The sequence below is a fragment of the Felis catus genome, chromosome B4, assembly GCF_018350175.1.
Source record: "Felis catus isolate Fca126 chromosome B4, F.catus_Fca126_mat1.0, whole genome shotgun sequence".
NCBI lineage: Eukaryota > Metazoa > Chordata > Mammalia > Carnivora > Felidae > Felis > Felis catus.
In genome coordinates, this window is record NC_058374.1 from 104,401,579 (window position 1) to 104,426,786 (window position 25,208).

At 35.3% G+C, this 25,208-nt stretch overlaps 1 protein-coding gene across 24 annotated transcripts in view; it reads right to left on the minus strand.

The window, feature by feature from the left end:
* The window catches only part of PPFIA2 (PTPRF interacting protein alpha 2), a 478,195-nt gene that overhangs the window by 100,395 nt on the left and 352,592 nt on the right, over positions 1 to 25,208 (minus strand). For 13 of the 24 annotated variants that reach the window (XM_019835282.3, XM_019835280.3, XM_019835277.3 and 10 more), the window contains 8 exons: positions 22,718 to 22,939; positions 13,642 to 13,788; positions 12,491 to 12,625; positions 7,522 to 7,608; positions 7,011 to 7,094; positions 6,618 to 6,749; positions 5,021 to 5,083; positions 155 to 246 (listed from right to left, as the gene is read on the minus strand). In XM_019835282.3, coding sequence (XP_019690841.1) covers positions 155 to 246; positions 5,021 to 5,083; positions 6,618 to 6,749; positions 7,011 to 7,094; positions 7,522 to 7,608; positions 12,491 to 12,625; positions 13,642 to 13,788; positions 22,718 to 22,939 — 962 coding nt within the window. The remainder of the gene's footprint in view (positions 1 to 154; positions 247 to 5,020; positions 5,084 to 6,617; positions 6,750 to 7,010; positions 7,095 to 7,521; positions 7,609 to 12,490; positions 12,626 to 13,641; positions 13,789 to 22,717; positions 22,940 to 25,208) is intronic. The other 11 variants (XM_019835285.3, XM_019835283.3, XM_045062111.1 and 8 more) reach the window with 1 other exon arrangement.

The window sequence follows — 25,208 nt, forward strand, 5'->3', positions numbered from 1 at the left end:
AAATAGTAAATCAGTAAGGAGTAAGGAGTGAACATAGGGTAATGCCTGCTGGGCAGTAAGAGGCCTGTTTTATTTTATTTGAGGCAATATGGGACCATAAAAAAATCATATTGATTTTTGGCAAACTATAAATAAGATTTTAATTTAATGTTACCTTGATATTGTGGGTTCAATTAAAGAGCCAGTTCTCATTTTCAATTGGTCAAGTTCAGATCTCAGCTTTTCAATTTCTTCTGCTAATCTTTCCTAAAAATCAAAGATGTTTGACTCAGAAGATATGCATATGCCAAGAATACCAACATTCAATTATGATAAACCAAGCTATCAATCTTAGTGGTTTTTTAAAAATGGAAAACTGATGGATATATTTTTATTACAGGTCATTAGACATGACAGCAAAATATGCCTCATTTTCCCCTTGTAATGAAAATGTGAAAAGCACAAATCAATAGAAAGTTATCTAAACATTAGTGCCTTGAAGATGTTTTATAGAGTAGTACTTTAGATTGTTGAGACAAAAATAAACACAGAATAACATGCTATGCTTAAAACTTCACCATCAATGAACTGAACTCAATATATGAATGGTCATATTTCCTAGTACAACTAATATCAATTCTTTCGATCTTTATTTCTTGGCAATCACTTTCATGGTGATCAGTTAGTTCATTTCTGATGAAAAGATGTGTCAAAAACTCCTAAAGTTTGTTTTGCCATTAGTTAGTTGGGGTTGAAAATAAAAAATACAAATTTTACTTCCCTAAAAAAAAATTATCTACATTGTCTTGCATTCATTAATCCTAAATTTTTGCAAACATATAGGAATACTAAGATCATCACTAGCTATGTATACATCACTTCAAAATGCAAAGTCATAATCATAGCAGATTAAAAAAATAAAGAAAAGGTCTTATTCATGAAGAAAAGGACTTTGATTATTCTATAAGGGTTGTAATACACATGATGAAGGAGAAAGAAAAATGGATTAAAAAGATGAGGAAAAGTGGGCAACTGGGTGGCTCAGTCAGTTAAGCATCCAACTTCAGCTCAGGTCATGATCTCATGACTCGTGAGTTGAAGCCTCACATTGGGCTCTGTCCTGATAGCTCAGAGCCTGAAGCCTACTTTGGATTCTGTGTCTCTGTCTCTCACTCTCTGCCTCTCCCTCACTTGCGTTCTCTCTCTCTCAAAGTAAAGATTAAACAAAAAAAAAAAGATGAGGAAAAGAGTCATTACGTGATATAAGTTAAAACTGTGAGCTTGATATTGGTAGAATTATTTGTACACCTGAAAATTTTCTCAGATTGTCATTACCAGTTTCTGTCCATAAATCTTCAATGTTAGGGTCACCTAATAGTCCTTAATTAAATGCATATGTAAGGATTTACTTTGTTTTCATGATTATAACATTTTATAATGTTGTGAAAGTTTAAATATGTCCTTCTAGATTTCCTCTTACTGTTTTTTTCCCGTCCCAGCAGCCAATGCTTGACATTTTACTTGACTCATACTTCGTTTCTCACCATACTTTGTTGTTAATGTGGCTTTCCCAATATTTCTCTTATCTGCCCTTTTTATTCTTACTAACATCATCCTACTCGACACCTTTTTACGTTTTTTCCTGAATTACTTCACCAGCTTCCACAGAGGCGGTGCTTCCTTCAATCTCTTCCCTACACATTTCTCTTTTAGATGTATCATTTAAAAAAACACATATGATCAAATAAATTATTTGCCTAAAATGTTAAATGATTTCTTATTGCATTCATTAATCTCTGTTTGTTATTTCCACATACACACATAGGGCACCTCTATTGTGCTATGCCCTAAGATAAAGTAGTAAGATAAAAAATTCCCTGCCCTCCTATAATTTATAATCTAGTAAACAAGACAATAAACAGAGTCTATAGGATGTTGGTAGGAAAAAGAAAATAAGAGAAGCATGGAAGATCTCTCCAATAAAGTGCTATTTGAGCAAAAACCTAAAGAAAGGAAGGGAGTTAAAAAAAAAATAGGGATGTCTTAGGAAAAGGTTTAGCAGATACAAATGCTCCCTAGTGAGAAGGAGTATATTTGTTGAAGGAGAGGGCAAGGAGGTCATTGTGGCTGGGTTGGACAGTAAAGAGAAAGACAGATAGGGAATAGACTTAGAAATGTTTTGGTTGCAGAGCTTGGGAAGGGTAGTCCTAAAAGGCCTTGTCAACCATTTTTAAGTCTTTGGTTTTTACTCTGAGTGAGGTAGAAAATGACTGGAGGATTTTTGAGCAAAATGGTGACATGATCACTCCTGATGAATGAGACTGGGAGGGAGGGAAGAAAGATAATTATTACTGTCTTTCCAAAAACATAGGCAAGAAAATTGTGGCTTAGACAATAGCAGTGTTAGAAAGAGACTGGATGGATTTGGGTTATATCTTGAAGACAGAACTAACTGAATTTGCTATTGGACTGAATGTGGAGTGTGAGATAAAGGGGTCAAGAATAACTCCAAGGTTAACCTGGCTAAGAGGAGAAGTTGTAATTTACTGAGAGGACTACTGCTGGCGGTGGTTGAGGTTGGTGGTGCTGGTTTTGGGGGTGGGGGGATTGAACCTGTGAACATTTGAGTTGCCCAAGTGTCCAAATAGAGATATTGAGTTGGCTCGTAAATACATGAACTCTCTCAGTAGAGAGGACCCAGTCGGTGATCTAAATTTGGAGGTGCTCAATTTATAGATGGTTTTAAATCCATGAGATCAGAAGAGCCTCAACTCAATGAGTGAACATGAGAAGAAATTCAAAACCAGTCCTAGGAATTTCAAATTTTAGAGATCAAGATGATGAGAAACAAGAAGAGGTTGAGTACACAGGAGATTTGGCTAATGAATGACTGTCAGTTATAGAGAACTGAGTGGAAATTTCAGAAGTTATAGGAGATGTGGTTAGATTAGGAAATATGTTTAGCTGTGTGGGATGATATTCAGAAATGAGGTATGACCTGGGATTTGCTTCCTCTAGTTACTGGAATGAACAAGGGTGCAAAGCATGGAGTGATTAGTACTGTTAGTTGCTTAGGCAGATTGTTGAAGCTACAAGGTTTGGGTAGGTGGTGGGGGAGTGGGTTCTGGGGATCTTGCCAGGAGCACACAGAGCTTTGGAAAACATAACATTACATAATAGGATCAAATCCAAAATCCACAATCTGGGCGCAACCTAGTTCTTTAAACACATACCAGTCACAGCAAACTTCTGGTAAATCAGCAAATCAACCATCTTTGTTTTCTCTGTGCTCTCACATAGGCTCTGTCCTCTGCCCTACCCTTGCCTATTTGGCAAGATCTTTTGTGCCTTCAAGAGCCTGATGAAATGGCATCTCCACTCTGTAGACTTTTTTTAAAACTACTTCAGAAAGAATTAGATGCTATCTTCTAGGGACCATATTGTATTGCCACAGAGAGATCTATCTTTCAGATCATATATACGCTGACTATGGGGCCACATAGTTTTAAATTAACATCATAATATGTAGAATTTAGTGGGGCTAAATGTACAGTTTTCCTTTTTTTTTTTAAATCTTTCTTCTCTCATCTTTTCCAATACTTTCCTATGCCATACTGTTCCCAGATATTCCCTCCTCTCCCTCCGTCTCTTCTGTCCCTTGCTTCTTCTCTCTCTCTCTTCTCTTTTGTTCCACACACATTGTAGGTCACTTTTTAAGTCAATAATTTTATATTACATTATTTTCCTGTGCCAAACAAAATGAAATCAGACAAAATTGCTAACAAAAATTTATAGGTGGGGCACCTGGGTGGCTCAGTCAGTTAAGTGTCTGACTCTTGATTTTGGCTCAAGTCATGATCTCATAGTTGTTGGGATCGAGCCCTCCATCGGGCTCTGTACTGATGGCATGGAGCCTGCTTGGGATTCTCTCTGTCCTCTCTCTGCCCCGCCCCTGCTCTCATGCTCTCTCTCTTTCAAAATAACTAATAGACTTAAAAAATATATAGGCTAATGAAGAAGAAGATATATTAGCAATTACAGTTTTTAACATTTCATAATTTGGTCCTTAACTGCCTCTTATATAATATGTCCTATAACAGGAATAACTGATTCCAGCCAAATGTTATGCTATTATTTTTTTAAAAAATTAAGAAAATTTTATTTTAGAGAGAGAGAGAGAGCAGGGGGAGGGGCACAGAGAGAGAAAGAGAATCTGAAGCAGGCCCTGCTCCCAATGCAGGGCTTGATCCCATAACTCTGGGGTCATGACCTGAACAGAAATCAAGTCGGATGCTTAACTGCCTGAGCTACCCACGTGCCCCAGGTTATGCCCATCATTATTTAAGAAATGAAACTCCCTACCACTCCTGCCTCACACAAAGCACTGGCAATCATGCCACATGCACTGTATTTGAAAGGCTTGTAACATATTCTTCCCTTTCCATAGAGCTTTGTCAAGTGACACCTCCCTGAAGCCTTATTTATAGCAGCACTATATGGTAGTCTCTCCTACCTGTAGCTCTTACTACATATTTCACTCCTTCGACACTTGGCATCTGTTCCTCTGCAACTTGCTGCTTTGTCAAAGGTGTGTTCTCTCTCAATTACATTTTTCAGCTATTTTGGAACCAGGATCATGTAGCAAACATAATTCAGCACAATCATTGTTCATGATATTTAATACATGTCTGCTTAAATGATATCTCAAACTAAATACAAATTAGTTTACTCCACTTTAAGCACAAAAAGTCAAAAGCATTTTTTTTTTTTTAGAAATAAGACAGTGATTATCGTTTAGGATAAGAGTAGTAATTGTATTTGAACAAGAAGGGGGCTACAAGACTTGATTTTCAGTGTGTTTGGTTTGTAAAAATTTATCAAGCTCTCTAGATATGTACACTTTTCTGGACGTATAAAACAAAAGTTAAAATTGTTTTAAAAAGGTAGCATCCTAAATTTATTTCTTATCAAATTTATTTTACAATAACACATTTGTCAGTCTAAAATAGAAAAATGGGTAAAATGTAAGTTTCCATTATACCTTGTCATGTAAAGATTCTTCCAGATTCTTTCTGAAAGTTTCTGATTCTTGAATTAAAACATTCTAAAGAAAAGAAAGAAAAATAATTAACTAAAGAGAAAATAATTGAATATGTAGATTAATGTTTTATTGCTCAAGAATCTTCTTTGATTCCTTCTCTTTGATTCCTTCCTTGGTGCATCTATTTCTTGGTTTCCATGGAAACCACATTTAAATAGAATCCTTAAACATAATACCTTAACATTTAGAAAAATACATAATTTAAATGGGAAATGTTATTTTATAACACTTGGACCGGCAAATGGAATAAATATTATCTTCTAAGCTATATTTTCTTCTTCTCAGTGTTTTAAAATTTGAAATAATTAGGTTACTTTTAAAATGAGAAAATGTGAGTAATAAACTCAATATTAGCCAAAGGTATTACAGATAAAGGATTCGGATGAACTCATTTTTATCATCTGAGGAAAAAAATAAATTATCAGATCCTATTTCTGGAAAGTTTAATTTCTGGCCTTCTATTTCAAATACAGAATAAATAATTTCCAATAAAGGTTAAATCATTAGAGAAATATAAATGAAATTTTACCTATTTACAAAACTGTTACATCTCATGACATGTAGAAATAAGCTGCATCATAGAAATCATTTTTAAAATTTTGTCATGAAGTGATTACTATCGTAAAAGCTTTATGCTTTTTTATATTACCACAAAGCATGATTTTTAAAAATGTATTTTTTCAAATTTAATTTTAGTAAAACTAAACTAAGAGTGTAGTGATTGGTAAAGTGGCTATGCATTTGGAGTTGAATGGGAAGAAGGCATGCCTTATCACTTTGTAATGAAAATTAGCCAGTCTACTTTAACAATTTCAGGGGAGTATTTTTTTCTATTTTGGTTTATTGTCTGGGTCAGGGGAAAATGTCTAGCTTAAGTAGTGACTGGCATTCATTCTCAATTTCCAAAATGATTTGTCCATCTGGGTTTTAGCCCCTACCTTTGTATCTGCTCTGAAATCGGCAACCAGCTCATGTAACTCGTGCTGGTGTGGTAGTTGCCAACTATCAACAAGACACATAGCATTGTGAATGACATTGCACACTGTAATTTTTGGAAATGATGCAGCTGAAATTATTGCACTCCTAAACTGTAGTAGGATTAGTTCTATTGGTAATATAAATTCAGTTACTCATTTTGGCTTTTAGACAAGCAGTAGATTTAGTTACTCGAAACATGTGAATAGTTCAATGCAAGACATCCCCAAAATAATCGATTTTTGTCTCATTGCTCTTTTTTTGCACACCAGGTGAAGAATAACTAAGTATTTTCACCACAAAATACATTTTAATACATGTATCTATATGATCATGAGAATATGCAAGATATACATACCATGCAGCACTTTTACTCATTTAAAAATTTATCTTACGCATTTTTACAGAAACTACTCGTTCACTTCTAAGACTATGTCATATATACTTAAGGAAAATAAATGGATCATCCGACCAATACAATAATTACAGCAGGGTATAAAACAACCATGCTCTTAAGAACACTGATAAATATTCATGTGATTCTACTCTTCTGTCATTTTACCTTCTCCTCTAGGGCAGCCATTCTTTCCTTTAAATGTAGTTGTAAGCGTTCATTAGATTCAGTCAGAAGTCTGTCCACCGTATCAGATAGTCTTTTGTTGTGCTCCTCATTCATTTTCTCTCTTTGCCTAGCCTTATATTCAAGAAAAAATAAATAAACTTGACATAACAATCATTTAAAAAGCACTGGGTTTGTTTTTATATTTTTCTAGTTTAAAATTGGATTCCATTTTATGTCTGGTGTGATTAAATTGGCAGAACCTTTTCTTTTTTCCTTTAAAATGCACAGAGCATATTCATAAGATTTTAAATATAACCTATCATCAAGAAAGACATTCATTTCTTACATGCCCATAGACTGATGATTGAGGGGAGTGGTCCTTAATATACATACCCTTTGAAGTTCTTGATTTTTCTCTTCAAGTTGACCTTCTAGATGTCTCATGCGTTCTTCAATGTTTCCATGTCTCTCTTCAGCCTGTTAAGAAATATGAAATATGTACCTGACATGTAAGATTTGATTAACACTTTACCTCTAAATAAATTGAAATAAAATGTAAAGCAAGCTACTACCAACCGCAAATGTAATTTTCAAAAAATAAACTTTTTTTAAACAGGCAGCTGAACAGCATTGCTTGAAATGTGTCAGCTACAAAGGCCTGTTACATCCAAGCATCAGCAAAACATTGGACTTATTTATGAGCAATGAAATCAGCCAAATGTAACATGCAGACTGTGCATGGTTTGAACACAAACCTGCCATTGTCCAATCTTAAGCTCCTGAAGCACTGAACTGCACAGATGGTTGATTATCAATAAATAAAAATAACATAATTTTTATAAATGAAAAGAAAAACTTAGATGGATTCTATTTAGCAATAGAAAGTAAAGTCCAGTAGGACTACCTTCCTACGTATGGAGATCATTTCTTGTAGTTTAGCTTCCATAACATATTGATAATCATCAGATGAGGTAGAAGAGGTTGGATCAGACTAACAAGTCAAGGAAAAGGAGAGGGACAAAATTGAAAAATCAGAACTAAAGACACTGACACTGAACAGAACATAGCACAGAATGCTTAAAAGAAAAATGTGACAGCAAATTTAATACTTTAATAGACAGAATTTTACATGGAAAGAACTACACTGATATCTGGTGAACACGATGCAGTCAATGGTTATAAATGAAAAACAATGATACGCCCAAATAAAAAGCTACCAACCTAAGGTATGGAAGGTTAGTGACGGCTGGCGATGAAAGACTACTACAGAATGAATTAAAGCAACTCTGAAAGAGTCATGTAATAGTTGGAATTATGGGAAACCAAACACTAGAATATGTCTCTGATAGACTGTTAAATGTTTTGTATTTTGGTTTGTTTGTTTATCATATTACTAAAAAATAATGCAAACTGTGTGTCTCAGCGTTGAAGTGTATGCTAGGACAACGACCCAGGTGAAATAAATTTGGAAAAAAATTTATTACAAACCTAACACTGTAGACATCAAGACAAACTAAGCCACAGGATTAATTATTATGGGTATTCTCCAATTCCAGGGTTGAGTTTCCTCAGCAACAGTGACCAGCTGACAAACTGACTTCTGGTCTCTGAATACAAGTGTGTAGTACCTGGTCTAGTACCCTGGCTCCTATTCTCAGATGTAGTCTTAATTTGACATTGTAAATGAAAGCGATTAGAAGTCCTCAAATTATCAAGGTGACAATATATTGTGAGGACAAGAATATTTATTTACAAAGTCTCCTGAATGACACTAGGAACCACTCAGAAACTGTTTCTACATTGATTTGTTGCCATGGAAACAAAATAGCGCCCTAAAGTGAAGAGGCAGCATGGTGCCTTTGTCAGCTAATATTTGCCCAGTGCCAGGATTCGTTACATGTCTTGGAGGTGATTGTCAGGTTATCACAGACACAGAGTGTTAACACATGTGACATTGCTGATAGCTGAATTGTATTAGTATGTTATGCACAGATTACATGTAAAGTTAAATCAACATTTTGATCATAATTACAAGTATATATAACATCAAAATTATTCTATGTTAGATCTATAAGATTTAACTCCAGAGCATATTCCATTACATTCTCTAAGTTTATTCTAAAACAGTGAAACTTACTTTATGCAAATATAGGACTATATATAAATATGTCATGCAGTACCTGAAAAGAAATAGTAGCCTATTCATGTATTGGCTCACACACATATATACTATTTTATGCAACAAATTCCAACTAATCTATAAAATAAACATTTAACATTTAACTGGTGTACTTATATAGATTACAACTCAATATTTACATTTGTAAGATTTTCCTTTTGAGATTCTTGTTTCATAAATGGGGAAAATAATGAAGAAATAACAACCAATTTCTCTCCCCAAATTTCCAAGCAGAAGAAACACAGAAAGCTACCATAGTTCCCAAATGTCACAAAATGGTTTTCTAATATCACTTAAAACCTAGAATTCAAATAGGAATATAGTAAATGGGTCAAAATGTTGTTGAAATGATATCATCTAAATTCATTAAGATATCTGTAATCTCTCAAAAGTACATTTTAACATGCAGTTGGTGGTATAAAAATTAATCAGGTGACTGATTCAAGGTAGTCAAAGCATGAACATTTCAATTTCCAAAGCTGTCTCTTTAAAAACACAAGCCCAGTAGGTCTTCCCAAAGGTCCTTAAAACTCCTACCTCTTTCCATCTTAACTATTGAAAACATACTAAACATTGTAAAAATTCACTTAAAGATTGAGCAAGAATTCTGTCAAGTTTAAATTACTTTGTTATTGTTGATATGTTTTACTGGTACTAAAAATGAATGAAATACCTTATGGAATTCAATACGAATTATGTCCTTGCTGAGGGAATATGCACTTTAATTAAAGAAGTAAACATAATAAATCATAAAATTGGGATTCCAAAGTCTTTATTGGTTAATTTTGTGTATACTTGCCATAGCCAATGTTAACATTTATCTGTAGCCACTCCTCAATATTTCTGACTTTCTAAAGCCTTAAATGAGCTTTCTTTACCTATCTATACACACACACACACACACACACACACACACACACACACACACACATACACACACATCTTATCAACCACAGAATAGATTCAGACATCATTTCTAAACAAAAACTGGGATCAATTTCAATAGTATTGATTTATGTTCATCTTAGCCTTGTGAAGACTGTAGTTTAAGTAATTAGTGTAAATACAAAAGTCACACAAAAACAATCTATTTTTTGTACTCTTTGATGGGATATAGGGCTTATCTTGGTTTCATTCTTTAATATGACATAGGAAAATTTCAAATGAGCTACAGTTTAGAGGAAATTATAGGCAGAAATGGCTTTGAGAAAAACATGAGTAGATTTTGAAATGGGGAAGAAATAAAAGTCAGATGGGGTGGGGCAAAGAGAAGAAAACAATAGGTAGCAGATAATAAAAGCAGAAAAAAATATATAGGCCAAATAAAATGCCTGAAACATTATTTAGAATGCCATTCCTAATATAGGAGAGGGAAGCCTAGGTTTAAGCTAAGCAGAAATCTTTTTACTTTAGTATCAAAAATAGTAAGAAGTAGAAAAAGATGATGATAATCAATAACAGTGAGATACTGAAAATATGGAAGTGATAAAAATATATAAATAAAACTGGTTCTAGTGATAGTCCCTAAAAGTGTCTGAACAGAGGAGAAGAAAAAGTACAAGATCATTGTAGCCATAAAACTTGGGAAAACAAATGAAAGAGCATCTTCAAAAGTTATAAAAATGTTACAAGCATAGGGAGTGTGCTGAGGGTAAAACCTCTTCTCTAGACAAGTGTATATTAAATATGGCAATAATCCAGAAACATTGTAGTTGAAATAATGGTGTTGATATAAAGTCAGCCTGAAGAGAAAGCAGTAAAAAAGAGAAACACAGTGAACTCTAGCATTTTTAACACTTCTTAAGAAAGATGAAACTCTACTGAAAAAGGAGGAAATCAAAAGGATTCAGATGAAGTGAAATTTTAGCAATATATTATTAGTTAGATGTAAACTGAAGAAATTATTTTGGGTACATGAATGAAAGTATGTAACAAAAACAAGTAAGAGCCCCAGAGAAAAAATGAGGGGAAAAAAGATAAGACACCTATTTCAAGTTTGTTTTTTTTTTTATATTCTAAGGAGTCTAAGGATGCTTACGGATATATACTTTGAAGCCTCGTAAGTCAAGTATTGTATTTTAAAGTATGTTTTGTCCTCAGTCCATCAGAAGTTAATTAGGAGCAATTATTTGGTGAATTTTAAATTGTATTATTTTGGAAGAGATTCCAGACTTTCTCGTATTTTACTCAGGATAGTATTGATGATTATTTTACACTAAAGTTTTACAAAATTATGTTTATTATTTAGTCACTCACTTAAAGCTCCAGAAAATAGTTCAGTTCAATAACTCTATATAAGTTCATGTTCTTCAAATGAAGAGCCTTAGTGTGTGTGTGTGTGTATATATACGTGCACACACACACACACACACACACACACATCCTTATCCATATTTGATTAATTTTAAATGTGTTTGCAAGAAAAAAATAGAATATTACCACTATATTTGCACATTTTTATATAATTTAGAGATTATTTCTCAAATCAAATGATAAATTTATCTTTATTTGAGAAAGCACACATTTCTAAAATTGCCAGAAGGGTTTATGGTATGTCTATGACTATAGAAGGATCCAGATTGTGACATTATCCTAATCACACTAATGTTTTATTCAGCTGGTTATTCCAATACTCTGTAGACAAGCAATTATTCCAAAACTTTCTAACCCTGCTCTACTTTGCAAATATTTGTCTTTTCACTACCTGACTAATTATCTTATTTTAACCAATAGGCATCAATCTACTTTTCCTCTTTAATTATTTACTTTTTTGGGAAAGCAAATGTGTGTGCCTACTTTTGTATTGCTGTATTGACTGTTTTGGATAGTCCTAATGCCAGAATTTGTAACCTGTAGTTCATATATCTGTCTTACCCATTTATTAGGTGCATGGAAAATGTAGCACTGAGCAATGATTGCATGTATATCTAAAATGTTTGAACATTTTTGAACTGATATTAAAAGTAAAACATGCCTTTAGTGAGCAAAGCTGAAGTTTTGTGGTACATATACACTTTGAAGCACTGTCCTTTCCATTTCACTGTGAATGATGTCATTTTTAACATTATAATGGTTGCAAAATTTACAATATGTGTATAATTGTAGAATTTGACAGCCATAACATGGCAGATAATTTTGAATATTCCTCAGATTATTATTGAATTTAATTGGTTCAGAAGAAACTGTAACTATTAAAACCACTTTCTATTTAGTAACTTTATAATTTAGACTTTTGCAAATCTAACTTCCAACTGCTAACAAATGTTTTCATATATAGTCAGAAAGGAACTGCTTATGATATTTCCTACATTTTTAATACCAAACAACTTCTGTTAAGGCTATTAAGTTATTGCAACTTATCTATATACATATTAAATTTCATCATTATTTGTTTATATTCAGTGATTATTCTAATGTTCAAATATTATCATGGAAAATCAACCATCAGGATACAAAATTTTGTTTTTGCTAACGTTTACATAGGCAAAGGTATCATCACATTCATATGTAAATCATTCATGTCAGCATAAATAAGATCTATAATATGAAAAACTCATCTAAGCAACAAACCAGTATAATAAAGACGAAATAAACTTAAATTTCATGAAACCTAAAGACAATCTATAGATTCCATTTGGATCACTACTCCTTTCTATGAGTGTATCTAGACTGACTAATTGTTTTATGGCAATACCTTTGTCAGAGCTGCAATTCTCTGAGCCAGTTCAGCCTCTACTTCAGGTAAGGTCTCAGCTTTCCTCATAGTCTGCTGCAACTTTTGCTCAGCCAGCTCAAGACGCTCTTGTAACTGCCTGTTCTTCTCTTCCATCTGAAACAGGGATGGAAAAAGAGACACTTAAAGAGTCCCAGTAAGGATAACTAACACCAGACACTAGGGTTTCTGCCATTATTCTAGATTTAAAATCAACCACACTTACTGTGCAAAGAGATGACTGTACTCATGTTTTTATATGTTACTTACTCACATTCCTTAATAAAATTCAGCACATTAAAAAAATAGAAAAGCTCGTACCAATGGCAACAAAAAAAAATAAAAGTTACTAGTGAATATAAATGTGGACATGTGCAGTATAACTCAACGCTAAGGTTTCAGACGTACCATGAGAGCATATTATTGAAAATTATAGTATTAACTGGAGTGAGAGATGAAATGTAGCACAATGACTAACAGCCCAAGCTCTACAGATAGGGTTAACAGAACTTTTTTCTCTGAAGGGCCAGATAATAAATATTTCAGATTTTGTGTATCATTTAGTCTCTGTTCCAACTATTCAGTTCTACTGTTGTAGCACAAAATCAGTCACAGAAAATGATTAAATAAATGAGTATGGCTATGTTTCAATAAAACTTTATTTATAAAACAGTTATAGTTTTGGCACATGGGCCATAGTTTGTCCAAATATGGAGCTCTGGAGCCAAATAGACTCTGCTCTGGAGCCAAACAGACTTGGGCTTCCATTAAGAACTGGCATTTTCCAGATGTGTGACATTGGTAAAGTTTTTATGTCTCTGAACCTTGATGCCTTGGTATAATAATTGTGCTTACTTCACAGCTGGTGGTTAGATTTAAGTGAGGTAATTGTTAACTGCTTAGCAGTGTCTGACTCATGTCTAGACCCAAAGTAAATATTAGTAATTATTTTTATTATTATTAAGACATATTTGTGAATTACATGCTAGAAATCACATCTGTTGAGTCAGTTCCATTCTAAATTTTAGAGAACAGTTGAATGCCAAGAAATACTGTATTTTATTTACTCCGTATTTTGTTAGAATGGTGAGAGCACACATGGACGAGAACAAAACCAAGATGAGATACTCAACCTGCCGTAGGATGGCCTCTTTATTTGCTAACTCATTTTCTAATTTATCATTCATGTCATGTATGGAGGTAGATTCTCTCTGAGCACTGAGGTAACGTTTCTCAAGGGTTGTGATTCTTTCTTCCATATCTTCCTTCTGTGCCATGGCCTACAATTAAAATAATAAATTAATTAAAATCAGATTTTCACATAGTTTACTGTATTGTCTTGTTATTTAAATAAAATAGTAAGATACAAAGGCTACCGTTTTCTTGAAGCAATATTCATTCCTTTCTTTTTATGGAAAGCATGCCAAATTTCATGTGAATTTTCCCACTTTACCTGTCAGAATTCTTTTTACATCTTGGGTTAACAAAAAGTTCCTCTCTCTGAGAATGGAATGGAATACAAGAAACTGCCTACTGTAGAACGGGCATTGGAAAAGAAGTGGCAGATAAATTAGCTCATTATACAGTAGAGATAAGTACAATTATGGGTACAGTTGTAAACCATAAAATCAGTAAAATGGTGGCTACCATTCCAAACTGCAAATCAATCTTCAAATAAGGATAACCAATATCACCAGTATCCTCATCTACATATATAAGTAAGAGTAACCCAGTGTTTAAAAAAGGAGGCCAGGGGTGCCTCTGTGGCTCAGTAGGTTGAGTGTATGACTTCAGCTCAGGTCATGATCTCAAGGTTAGTGAGTCTGAGCCCGCATCAGGCTTGCTGCTGTCAGCACAGAGCCCGCTTTGGATCCTCTGTCCCCTCCTCCTCTGCTCCTCCCCCACTAACGATCTCTCTCTCTCTCTCAAAAATGAATAAACATTTGTAAAAAAAAAGGAGGGCCCAGAAAAGTAAATTAGAGTCATATTCACAAACGAATTGACCAATTGACTTGGGAACTTAACCATTTTCCTTGTTACACATATTCCAATTAAAAAAAGATTTTTTTAATGTTTTTATTTATTTTTGAGAGAGAGACAGAGCACAAGAGGGGAGGGGCAGAGAGAGAGGGAGACACAGAATCAGAAGCAGGCTCCAGGCTCTGAGCTGTCAGCACAGAGCCCGACGCGAGGCTTGAACTCATGAATCGTGAGATCTTGAGCTGAGCTGAAGTTGGGTGCATAACTGACTGAGCCACCCAGGTGCCCCAAGAATTTAGAAAACTCAAAGAATACACAGCTCTATGGAAAAATCAGCTATCAGTGTGAATGTAATAACCATGGCATTAATATTATTCTCAACTATAATTTTTAAACCACCTAATTCATAGATAATATGGAGATGATTTTATCTTCCTAACAGCTTACATGAACATTTACTAGTAGGTGGATAACCTACTTTTTAAAAAAAGATATTAAGAAAAGCCAGCTGCAGAAGCAAGCCTCATGGGCCTGTGGCGGTTTCCTGATAATGTGGGGAGCTCCTTTGCGTAAGGAGCCTAAAATTGAGTTGGTAGTGGTGGTTTCCATATGTTGCTATCCAAATTCCTTTGGTCAATGTTCCTAAGCAGCCCTTCTGGTCCTCTCCTTCAGGATCTGGAGCCAGTCCTGCCACATGCACAGAGCAGATACATTTTCTTCCATTTTTTTCCAAAAGAAATAGAAGTCCTTAAACGAATAGTCCTTCATTTCCCGATTTTCCCTCATCACCACCTGGAAATAACCATATGCACGAATCCTTAACTTCTAGCTTTTACTTTTACAACAGGTGTTCGCCTTCTCTCAAAGTTTTAATCATTATCTGTGCTCTAGTTTTTATGCCTTTTCTGCTTTAGGGACCTTGATCACTTTTCTGTCCTGGATTTTCAAGATGATAGCAGAAGTAAATCCCACAACTACAGCTAAAACAATGAAGCAGGCCTACAAATAAGCTTGTACAGATGAGACGTGGAGGGAAGAGGAAAAAGGAATGATTTAAAGAAAATAAAAATAATAATGATAAATTATCCGCTTGATCACTGACCATAACTGAATTGAAATTATGCAATTCTACTACCCTGTTGGAGCGGCTGTGAAGATACACCACCGTTTTAAAAACAAGCAAGGAAATAAATGTATCAAGTAATTAATAAAATCCTGGAAAAACAAAAAGCTGTACAACAAAAGGAAATGCTATCAGAGGAAATTACTACTTGGATCAGTTGTGGAAATGATCTACACAGCCATAATAATGGTGACACTAAATGTGATTTGGGGGTAATTGTAGTGGAAGGATGATTGGGAGAGAAAAGTAGAGAATAAAAAAGCTAAAATCCTCTGGGTGCCTGGATGACTCACTGGGTTAAGCATCAGACTCTTGATTTTGGCTCAGGTCATGATCTCAAGGTTTGTGAGTTTGAGCCCCGCGTTGGGCTCTGTGCTGACAGTGTGGAGCCTTCTGAGATTCTCCCTCTTTCTCTGCCCCTCCCCCACTTGCACACTCTCTGTCTCTCTCAAAATAAATAAGTAAACTTAAAAGAACTAAAATCCTCATATAATAGCAAGGCATCGATTAAATAAGAGAGAAAATAGCGCAACTAACAGCGAAAGGATTGAAATTAAGAATCTCAGGCAAGTGAGATGGAAAGTAGGTGGGCACTCTGTGTGTGTATGTGTGTGTGTGTGTGCGCATGTATTTAGATGTGTACCCTCTTGACATTATTTGTCTTTGAAAAATTATGTATTGTTAAACTGTATACTGTTAATTTCATTTTCATATAGAACTCTGGTAATATTGTGTCAATTTTGTAACCAAAAAAGAGAATTCTGAATCTAGCCTACATATATAACTTCTTATAAAATTATAATAGCGATAAACTCAGTTAAAGACATATACATGTTTCTTGACAACATGAGCATTAGAGTAACACTTACTAACTCCAAATCTCAGTTTTTGCTACTTATTAACTCACTTATCATGGGTGAATGCTGATTACCTTTTCTATAACTCATACTCTTTTCTTTTGTTTTTTGGTTTCTCTGCTTGCTTGTCTATTTTGTTTTCTGTTTTAGGTTGGGATACTAGTATCTACCATATAACATTGTTGTGATACAGTATTTTAAGTGCCTTGTGTAGTCTTATGCATAATACACACTCCATAAATAATAGCTTCTTGATTATTACTTACTATTGTGCCTATAATTAGCTGATCTGACTCTATGGCATACATTTCATGCAGGAGTCACTGTACAGACTTTGGTACTGCATTTTTGATTCAGTGATTCATGTGGGAGATTCAATTTTTAACTGCAAGCTGTGTTGCCAAAAATAAATTTTGAATTTACAAGTTGGAGATATATCTTTTCCCTGTGTGTCACTTAGAAATTCTAAAATGGGAAGCTTTTTCTAGTCTCTAAAAACTGTTCCCTAAAGAAAGAGGAAAACAGTATAAAGATTCAATTATCTCTTGACCTATGGTTTGTTTACAAAATAGACTTTATTATAGCAAATAAATATAACTCTATAGTAACTCAGACATAGTAAACTAAAAAATAAAACTCCATGTTTCAGATAATGGAAAAGACAAAACTGGTATGTATTCATTTAATTACTTAGGAATTTTTGAAGAACTCTTAATAGGAAGTTAGAAAGATAAGCTGGTTTTATTCACAAAACAATATAGAATTTAAATTCTAATTCTTTGTTGGGGTGGCTCAGTTGGTTGAGCATCCGACTATGGCGGCTCAGTCAGTTGAGCATCTGACTATGGGTCAGGTCATGATCTTATCGTACGTGAGTTTGAGCCCTGCATCAGACTCTGTGCTGATAGCTCAGAGACTGGAGCCTGCTTCAGATTCTGTGTCTCCCTCTCTCTGTGCCCCTCCCCCACTCACACTCTGTCCCTCTCTCTCTCAAAAATAAACATTTAAAGAAAAATTCTAATTCTTTGCACATCAAAATTTGCAGAGTATTTGCATATTTTGCATAATATTTAATAAAGTATTATTCAATACTCCATTAGTAGTTTTTTTTTTTAAGTTTATTTATTTATTTATTTGAGAGAGAGAGACAAAGCACAAGTGACAGAGAGGCAGAGACAGGGAGAGAGAAACCCAAGCAGGCTCTGCACTGTCAGTGCAGAACCAATTAGGGGTTCAAACTCATGAACCGTGAGATCATGAGTCATACACCTAACTGACTGAGTCACCTAGGCACTCCCCCAATTAGTAGCTTTCTTAATTATAAAGTGGAGAGCTAAGCATGTTATAAGATTGTCTATGTTTTTAATATGTGTACTGTTCTTTGCTTTACTCCAGCCCCCAACTACATATAGGTCACAGTCAATTTAAGGAGCAACTAAGACAAAACTTCAAAGAAAGTAAATTTTAGAAAGACAAATACCATACGATATCACTCATATGTGGAATTGAAGAAACAAAATAGATGAACATATGGAAGGGAGGAAAAAAAGAGAGGGTAACAAACCATAGAAAACTCTTATTGACAGAGAAAAAAACTGAGGGAAGATGGAGGGAGGTGAGTGGGAGATGGGCCAGATGGGTGACGGGTATTGAGGAGGGCACTTGTTATGATGAGCACTGGGTGTTGTATGTAAGTGATGAATTACTGAAGTCTACTCCCAAAACCAATATTGCATTATATGTTAACTAATGATAATCTAAATAAATATTGAAAAAGAAAAAAAAATCATAAAAAATAAAGTATATCTCATAGTCATCAAAAAAGTAAATTTTAAATAGATTTACTTATTGATGAGGAATAATGACAAAAATATATTCTAAAAGCATTAATGAAATATACTTACATAATTCATTTTAGATATACTAGACAGTCCTCACACATAAAGCAAAATGCATTGAAGCTTTTAATTATATGGTTTTTCCTACTCTCCCCTTTTTTCCTTAATCAACAAATATGTAGTGCTAATACAATACATAAATCATACTGTGCTAGCAATGTTACACATTGGGTAGCAAGAAGAATCACTTTTTTTAAAGTTACTTATTTATGTTGACAGAGCACATGGTGGGAGGGGCAAAGAGAGAGAGAGAAAGAGAGAATCCCAAGCAGGCTCCACACTCAACACAGAGCCCTAGGTGGGGCTCCATCCCACAACCACAAGATCACAACCTAAGCTGATATTGAGAGTCAAGAGTCGGAAGCTTAACCGACTGAGCCACCCAGGTGCCCCCACTGTTTTTTTCCTCTTATAAATACTTGCAATCTAGTAGACCTTGTGTGTCCACAGACCACAGTCTGGATTATAAAAGTGGAAGCTGGAGTTTTGAGTGTAAGTGATACCTTTTTAAAGTCCATGGTTTTCTTCTTATTGGAAACAGAGAGCACAAGATTATTTCAGTGGTGGTTACAGTGCAGCTGCATTTTTTATGCCATTGCTATCACTGGTAAATGATTCTGTTTTGTTGATTTTAGAAGTTGCTCATAGTGGAAGAAGCACAGGTTTTGGAGCTGGGCTGATCCTGTGTCTTCCTGGTGCTGAGGGTTTGGAAGGAGTGCAATGCTCGGAGGGCAGTGCATATGCCTTTGACAAGTCACTTTACCTCAACTGAGAAAAATGGGCATAATGATGAGTACCTTCTGGATAGGACAGATGTAAGAAATTAGACAAATTAAATATAATACACCTGTAATAGTTTTCATGGTTGGTCTTTAAGAATTTCCTAGAAGTAAACCAGGGCCTCTGGCAATCAGACCTTTTTGGAAACATTTTATTTGGCCTTTCATGGTGTCCTTAACACACACGCGTGCACACACACACAGCACATATGATGTATACAGAAAGTCAGGCAGTGTATAGGTTTCTTGCCCAGGTCTCATTAATTTCTAGCGCTTCCTATGTTATACCTTTACTGCCGAATGTGTCATACATTTATATTGCCTGACTGGCTCTTGAAGCATCTGTATTTGCAACCTCCCTTTAGAGGTGAATGATGAGAGATATTCTTCATGAATCTCTTCTAAAATATAACTACATAAAATTTTAGAGATGATAATAGTTATATTTAATTTTTTTAAATGTTTTTATTTATTTTGAGAGAGAGAGAGAGAGAGAGAGAGAGACAGTGAACAGGGGAGGGGCAGAGAGAGAGCGAGAGGGAGACAAAGAATCTGAAGCAGGCTCCAGGCTCTGAGCAGTCAGCTCACGGGGCTCGAACTCACGAGCTATGAGATCATAACCTGAGCCAAAGTCAGACACTCGACCAACTGAGCCATCCAGATGCCCCAAGAATAGTTATATTTTATTTTACTTTTTAAAAAAAATTTAACGTTTATTTATTTTTGAAAGAGAGAGAGAAAGAGAGAGTAAGTGGAGTGGGGGCGCAGAGAGAGAGAGGGAGACAGAGAATCTAAAGCAGACTCTAGGCTCTGAGCTGTCAGCTGAGAGTCCGACACGGCTTGAACCCATGAACGGCAAGATCGTGACCTGAGCTGAAGTTGGATGCCTAACTGACTGAGCTACCCGGGTGCCCCAAGAATAGTTACATTTTAAAAGAATTCCACATGAAAGCAGAATACCTTACCTATTCGAAGAGATTTCCTCATTAAAAAAAACAAAAACAAAAACAAAACACCTGGCATCAGATGATTGATATTTTCCATCTGAATTAGCTTTTTGTCACCTACACCTGAAGATGATTAGAATCAAGGAATTATTTTTACATAGTCAATAAGAAAGGGGGAGCTGGAGATACTGGGCTCTACCTGTGACACTGCATTAAATAAACATGAAGAGAGGAAGCGAGAGGAGTGCTAAATGAAAGGAAAATTGCTGAATCTCTGGAGCTAAGAGAATGAAGAAACCAGGATAAGCAAGGCCTCAACAAATAGCTTTACAGCCAGAAATTGTAGTGTTTCTTAACAGTGATATAGAAGAGTGGCAAACCTTCAGCTAAGGAGTGAAAATGACAGACGTGTCTTTGAACGATCAATTCATATAAAGAAGTAGAGAGCACAGTATCATCATTTGCATGGTAGCAGAGCAACCTGCCACTTCATGGATCATCGACATTTTTTCTGAGATAGTAGGTATTGTTCTAACCCATATTCTAATCTCATCCGTGCCTTTTGACATTTACATCAAACACCTATAAATATCCATTCTTTCAACAAAGTTTTCTTGAATGCCTATTATAAGCTCAATAGTTGTGTTGGTGATTAGAATAGAGAAGTGAACAAAACACAACAAAACAAAACTCCCAGCCATTATGAATCTTTATGTATAGGGGAGAGGGAGGTATATGACAAACAGGTAAATCGGTAAAGTATATATTGTGTCAGATGGCAGTAAATACTGTGAGATAAAACAAAGAAAATGAAAGAAGAGGAAGAGTGTACATGTGCAAATAACAAGGTTAGGGAACACTTCACTGGGAAGAAAACATTTGAGCAAAAGGAAGAGGGAAAAGAAAACCCAACAGAATAGGTCTGGCTAGTTTAAGAGGCCATCCATCTTAACTGAACAGAGTGGACTAAAATGAAACAGCAAGAGATGAGTTCCCAGAAGTCAGAAAGGTGGTAGTGGAGATTGTACATGGCTCGTAGACCACTGTAAGGACTTGGATTTTCCTGTAAGTAGGACAGGTAGCCATTGAAGCAGAATGGTAACTTGAGCTGACTTAACATTGTAACAGGTCACTCAGGTTGCTATGTTGAGTATAGACTGAAGCGGAAGGAAGACTAGTCACAAGAGTACTGTAATAATTCAGAGAGAGATGGTGGTTGTGTGGAATAAGGAAGAGCTATAAAGATTGTGAGAAGAGGTCACATTATTGATAAGTTTTGAAGTTGGAAATAATGGGTTTATGGCTGAATCATATGCAGTGTGTGAGTGAAACGGGTACCAAGGACAGCTCCAAGGCTTCTGTTCTGAACAGTAACGGCATTGAGGACAGGTGGGCTGTGTAAGAAGACAAGAAACTCTGGTTCCTTGGGGGTGGGAGAATAACAGGAAAACACTCTTGAATATATTAATTTTGAGAATATGTTAATTTTACAGGCAACTGGGAAACAGGACACAGGATAAGCCGGAGATATAAACTGGGAGTCATAAGGTAGTAGGTGTTTTTTGGAGCCATAAGACTGCATGGACTTAGCAGGGAAGTGAAAGTAGATTGAGAAGGGAAGACACTACAAGTCTAGGGAGACACTGAGCAAATAAAGGAGCCCGAGATAAGGGGAGGAAGTAAAGATGGATGAAAATCAGAAGCATATAGGGTGCTATGACCCAACTGAAGACGTACTTCAGGGAGTAATGATTGGAAACAGTGCTGGGTTCAACAACATGGAGGTCAGCAATCTGTTCTTATCAAAGAAGGGGATGTTGGAGGCAAAAGTAAGTAAAATGGGCTCAACAGGGAATGGGAAAAAAATAATTGAATACATGGAGTGGAGTCAACTCCAATAACAATTAGTTAATTATATACAAAAATGTAAATAAGATACAATATGTAATTTAAACAAATATGTAAAAATGACAAAAGGTGAAAGGTCACCAAATAAATTTTTTAACGATTATGAATAATTTTCTTTTTAACTGAATAGAATGAGAAAGTGAAAGGTTCTAAACATTTCACCTTAGTTGGTAAGATGATTAGGCAGTGTTACAAAAAAAATCTCGTATTTTTTGCAGTAACTTTCAAGTACTCTATTAAACAGATGAAGTGATGTTACATCTAAGAAGAACCAAATACATGGAGAAAGAAAGGTGCACACATTCCCAAATATATATTCACACTCACAGACACAACACCAAAATAAGAGGGGGAAAATTTAAAGTAACGATTTTGAGTATTCCCATTTGCTAAGAGTGTAGCAATTTCATTATTCATACCCACATCTAAAGCTATTTAAAATTAGCAGCTTAAATTTTTTAAAAATTCATTAAAAACTATAGAAAGTTTTTACTCTACCCGAGACTTGATATGAAATTCCGTACATATTTAAAGGGTCGATAAGTAAATAAACTATTTTTTGTCTTAGTGGACATGCTTCATAACTAATATCATGCATCCCAAATTTTGGCTTTCTGAATAGATGTAAAGATTATATGCCATTAGGGGAGATTTGCAAAAAGCATCTCAGAAGCAGCATTCAGAAAGCAAAGACTGAAACCGTTATGAATCACTTACCTCCCTAATGTCCCTTTGATATTTAGTGTTCATTTCTTCTGTTTTAATGAGATCCTTTCTTGCTGTCTCTGCTTCCTGTTCCACCTCTCCCACTCGGGAAGAGAGTGCTGCTAAACGTTCCTTCATTTGAGCCATTTCATAGTTTTGCTTTTCAAGCAATTCTTGTAGTTCGACTATTTGGCTAGTTTCATCAGTTGAGTCTATAGAACCATTGGACAAACGCTGCAGGAAAAGAACAAGAAATGGCACTTAGGATTCCCTTCATCTTTAATTTAAAATCCATGAACTTAAAGAAATGAAACTGATGGAGCTTTCACCCTGAGAAATAAGAACCCTAACTAGTTTTGAAAAAAAACTAAGTTTTTGAGAAAAGTCTTAATGGACATTAAAATATAAAGGTAGATCAGTAATTTTCAAACAGGTTAACAGATGCATTTGAACAGATGCAACTTAGCATGAAACACTTGTGTATCCCAAACATTTAACAAATGGCAGTTATTATTTTGTCAATTATATCCAAAGCTTACTGTAAATAATATTTATATAAGCAGCATATTATTAAATGATAAGAAGGAGCACAGAAACTGTGTAATAATATTTATTTATTTATTTATTTATTTATTTATTTATTTATTTATTCATTCATTCATTCATTCATTTTTGAGAGGGATATCATGCAAGCGGGGGGGGCACAGAGGGGAAGAGCAAATTTTTTTAAAGTTTTTTATTTTGAGAGACAGAGAGCAAGGGAGGGGCAGAGAGAGAGGGAGAGAAGGTGAGAAAGGGAGAGAAAGAATCCCAACTAGGCCCTGTGTTTTCAGCGCAGAGCCTGACATGGGGCTCGATATCATGAAATGTGAGATTATGATCCAAGCCAAACTCAGGAGCTAGATGCTCCTGACTGAGCCACTCAGGCATCCTGGGAGAGAAAGAATCTTTTTTTTTTCAATATATGAAATTTATTGTCAAATTGGAGAAAGAATCTTAAACAAGTTCTCTTCCCAGCACAGAGCCCAACAAGGGGCTCGATCTCAGGACCATGAGATCGTGACCTGAGTTGAAATCAAGAGTCGGATGCTTAACTAACTGAGACACTGAGGTGCTCCATATTTTCTATTTTTATTCAAGATCCTGGTGCATTTGCAAGTTTCATTTTCAATGACTCTCAGAGAAAGAACTTACACACATTTTTCTTTTAACGAAGGTTATTCCTGGCGTGAATGTGACCTAGCTAGAATAAAGGTATAGCATAAAAAAAGCCTTGATTTCTATATTGTTAAGAACATAAAAGTCATGAATGCACACAACCCACAGGAAGGAGGCTTAAAAGGATTAAATACTTTGAGACTGATTTCTCCCCTTGCTGCTTAGAAACCAGGGTGACCATGTCTTCAGAAGCGTGTTCTACAGCCTAACTGTACTGGAGAAGTTCTGTGGTGGAGACAGGGCCACAACTGGAGAAATAGCACTAAAAGAAAAAGGGCACAGCCAGGCTGAAATAAGAAAATGATGATGCACTTTGCCTTAACATAAATGCAAATAACAGATGCCCAAATTAAAAGGGCAAATTAAATTTGCCCAAGTTAAAACCCAAATTAAAAAAGATAAACATGAAAAAAGAATGAGAAAATGAGAAAAAGCAAAGAAAGTACTGTTAATTTTAGTACAGTGCTTGTTTGGAAAACACGAATCTGTGTTAATACAATAGACACACGAAGAAACTATTTGAATGTTACATAAATTTTGCGTTTTCCTTTTTTCAATATATTGAAGTCGAGCTGACCTACAATGTTCCATCAGTTTTAGGTGCACAACATAATGATCCGACGGTTCTATATGTTATGCTGTGCTCTAAATTTTGTGTTTTCTTATGCGCGACTTCCTTCCTGAGAATCACTGGTTAAACACAGAATCCCATACCCAGCTGAACTGAGCTGTGTAGGAACACACAAAATGAACTCGTGCACGCTCCTCAGACATCTAACATCGCCTCAGTGTATCTCAGGCTTTGAGTCGAACCACCCCCATCGTGTTACAATTTTCTGTCTGATTTCAGATACCCCACTTTCTATCACTTCACAGTAATGCACAAACCCCCAAACCCATCTGACATCCATTTCTGCAAGCAAAATTCAGGTCTTCTTCAAGTCCAAGAGTCATATTTACAGTATTTATGCAACTCTTGACTATTTAACGTGTAAAACGGTGCTACAATTTTCATTGGTTTTCTATCTCTTTGTTTTATGCCATTGATAAAGTTGTGACACAAACCCCTCTTCTTCCACAAGCCCTGTGTTTTGCATTGTGCAGTTTTGCAGAGCTCAGAACTTTGAGGGATGCAAATGACACATTAGAGCAGCACTGACTGTAGGAGAAAAGAGGGAGAACAGAAAGCACCACAAAAGCAGTGAGAAAGAGAAAATAGAGAGCAAACAGGGAGCACAGACCAATGGCAAGGGGTGTTTACTAAGTCCAGGAACTAACACATGAA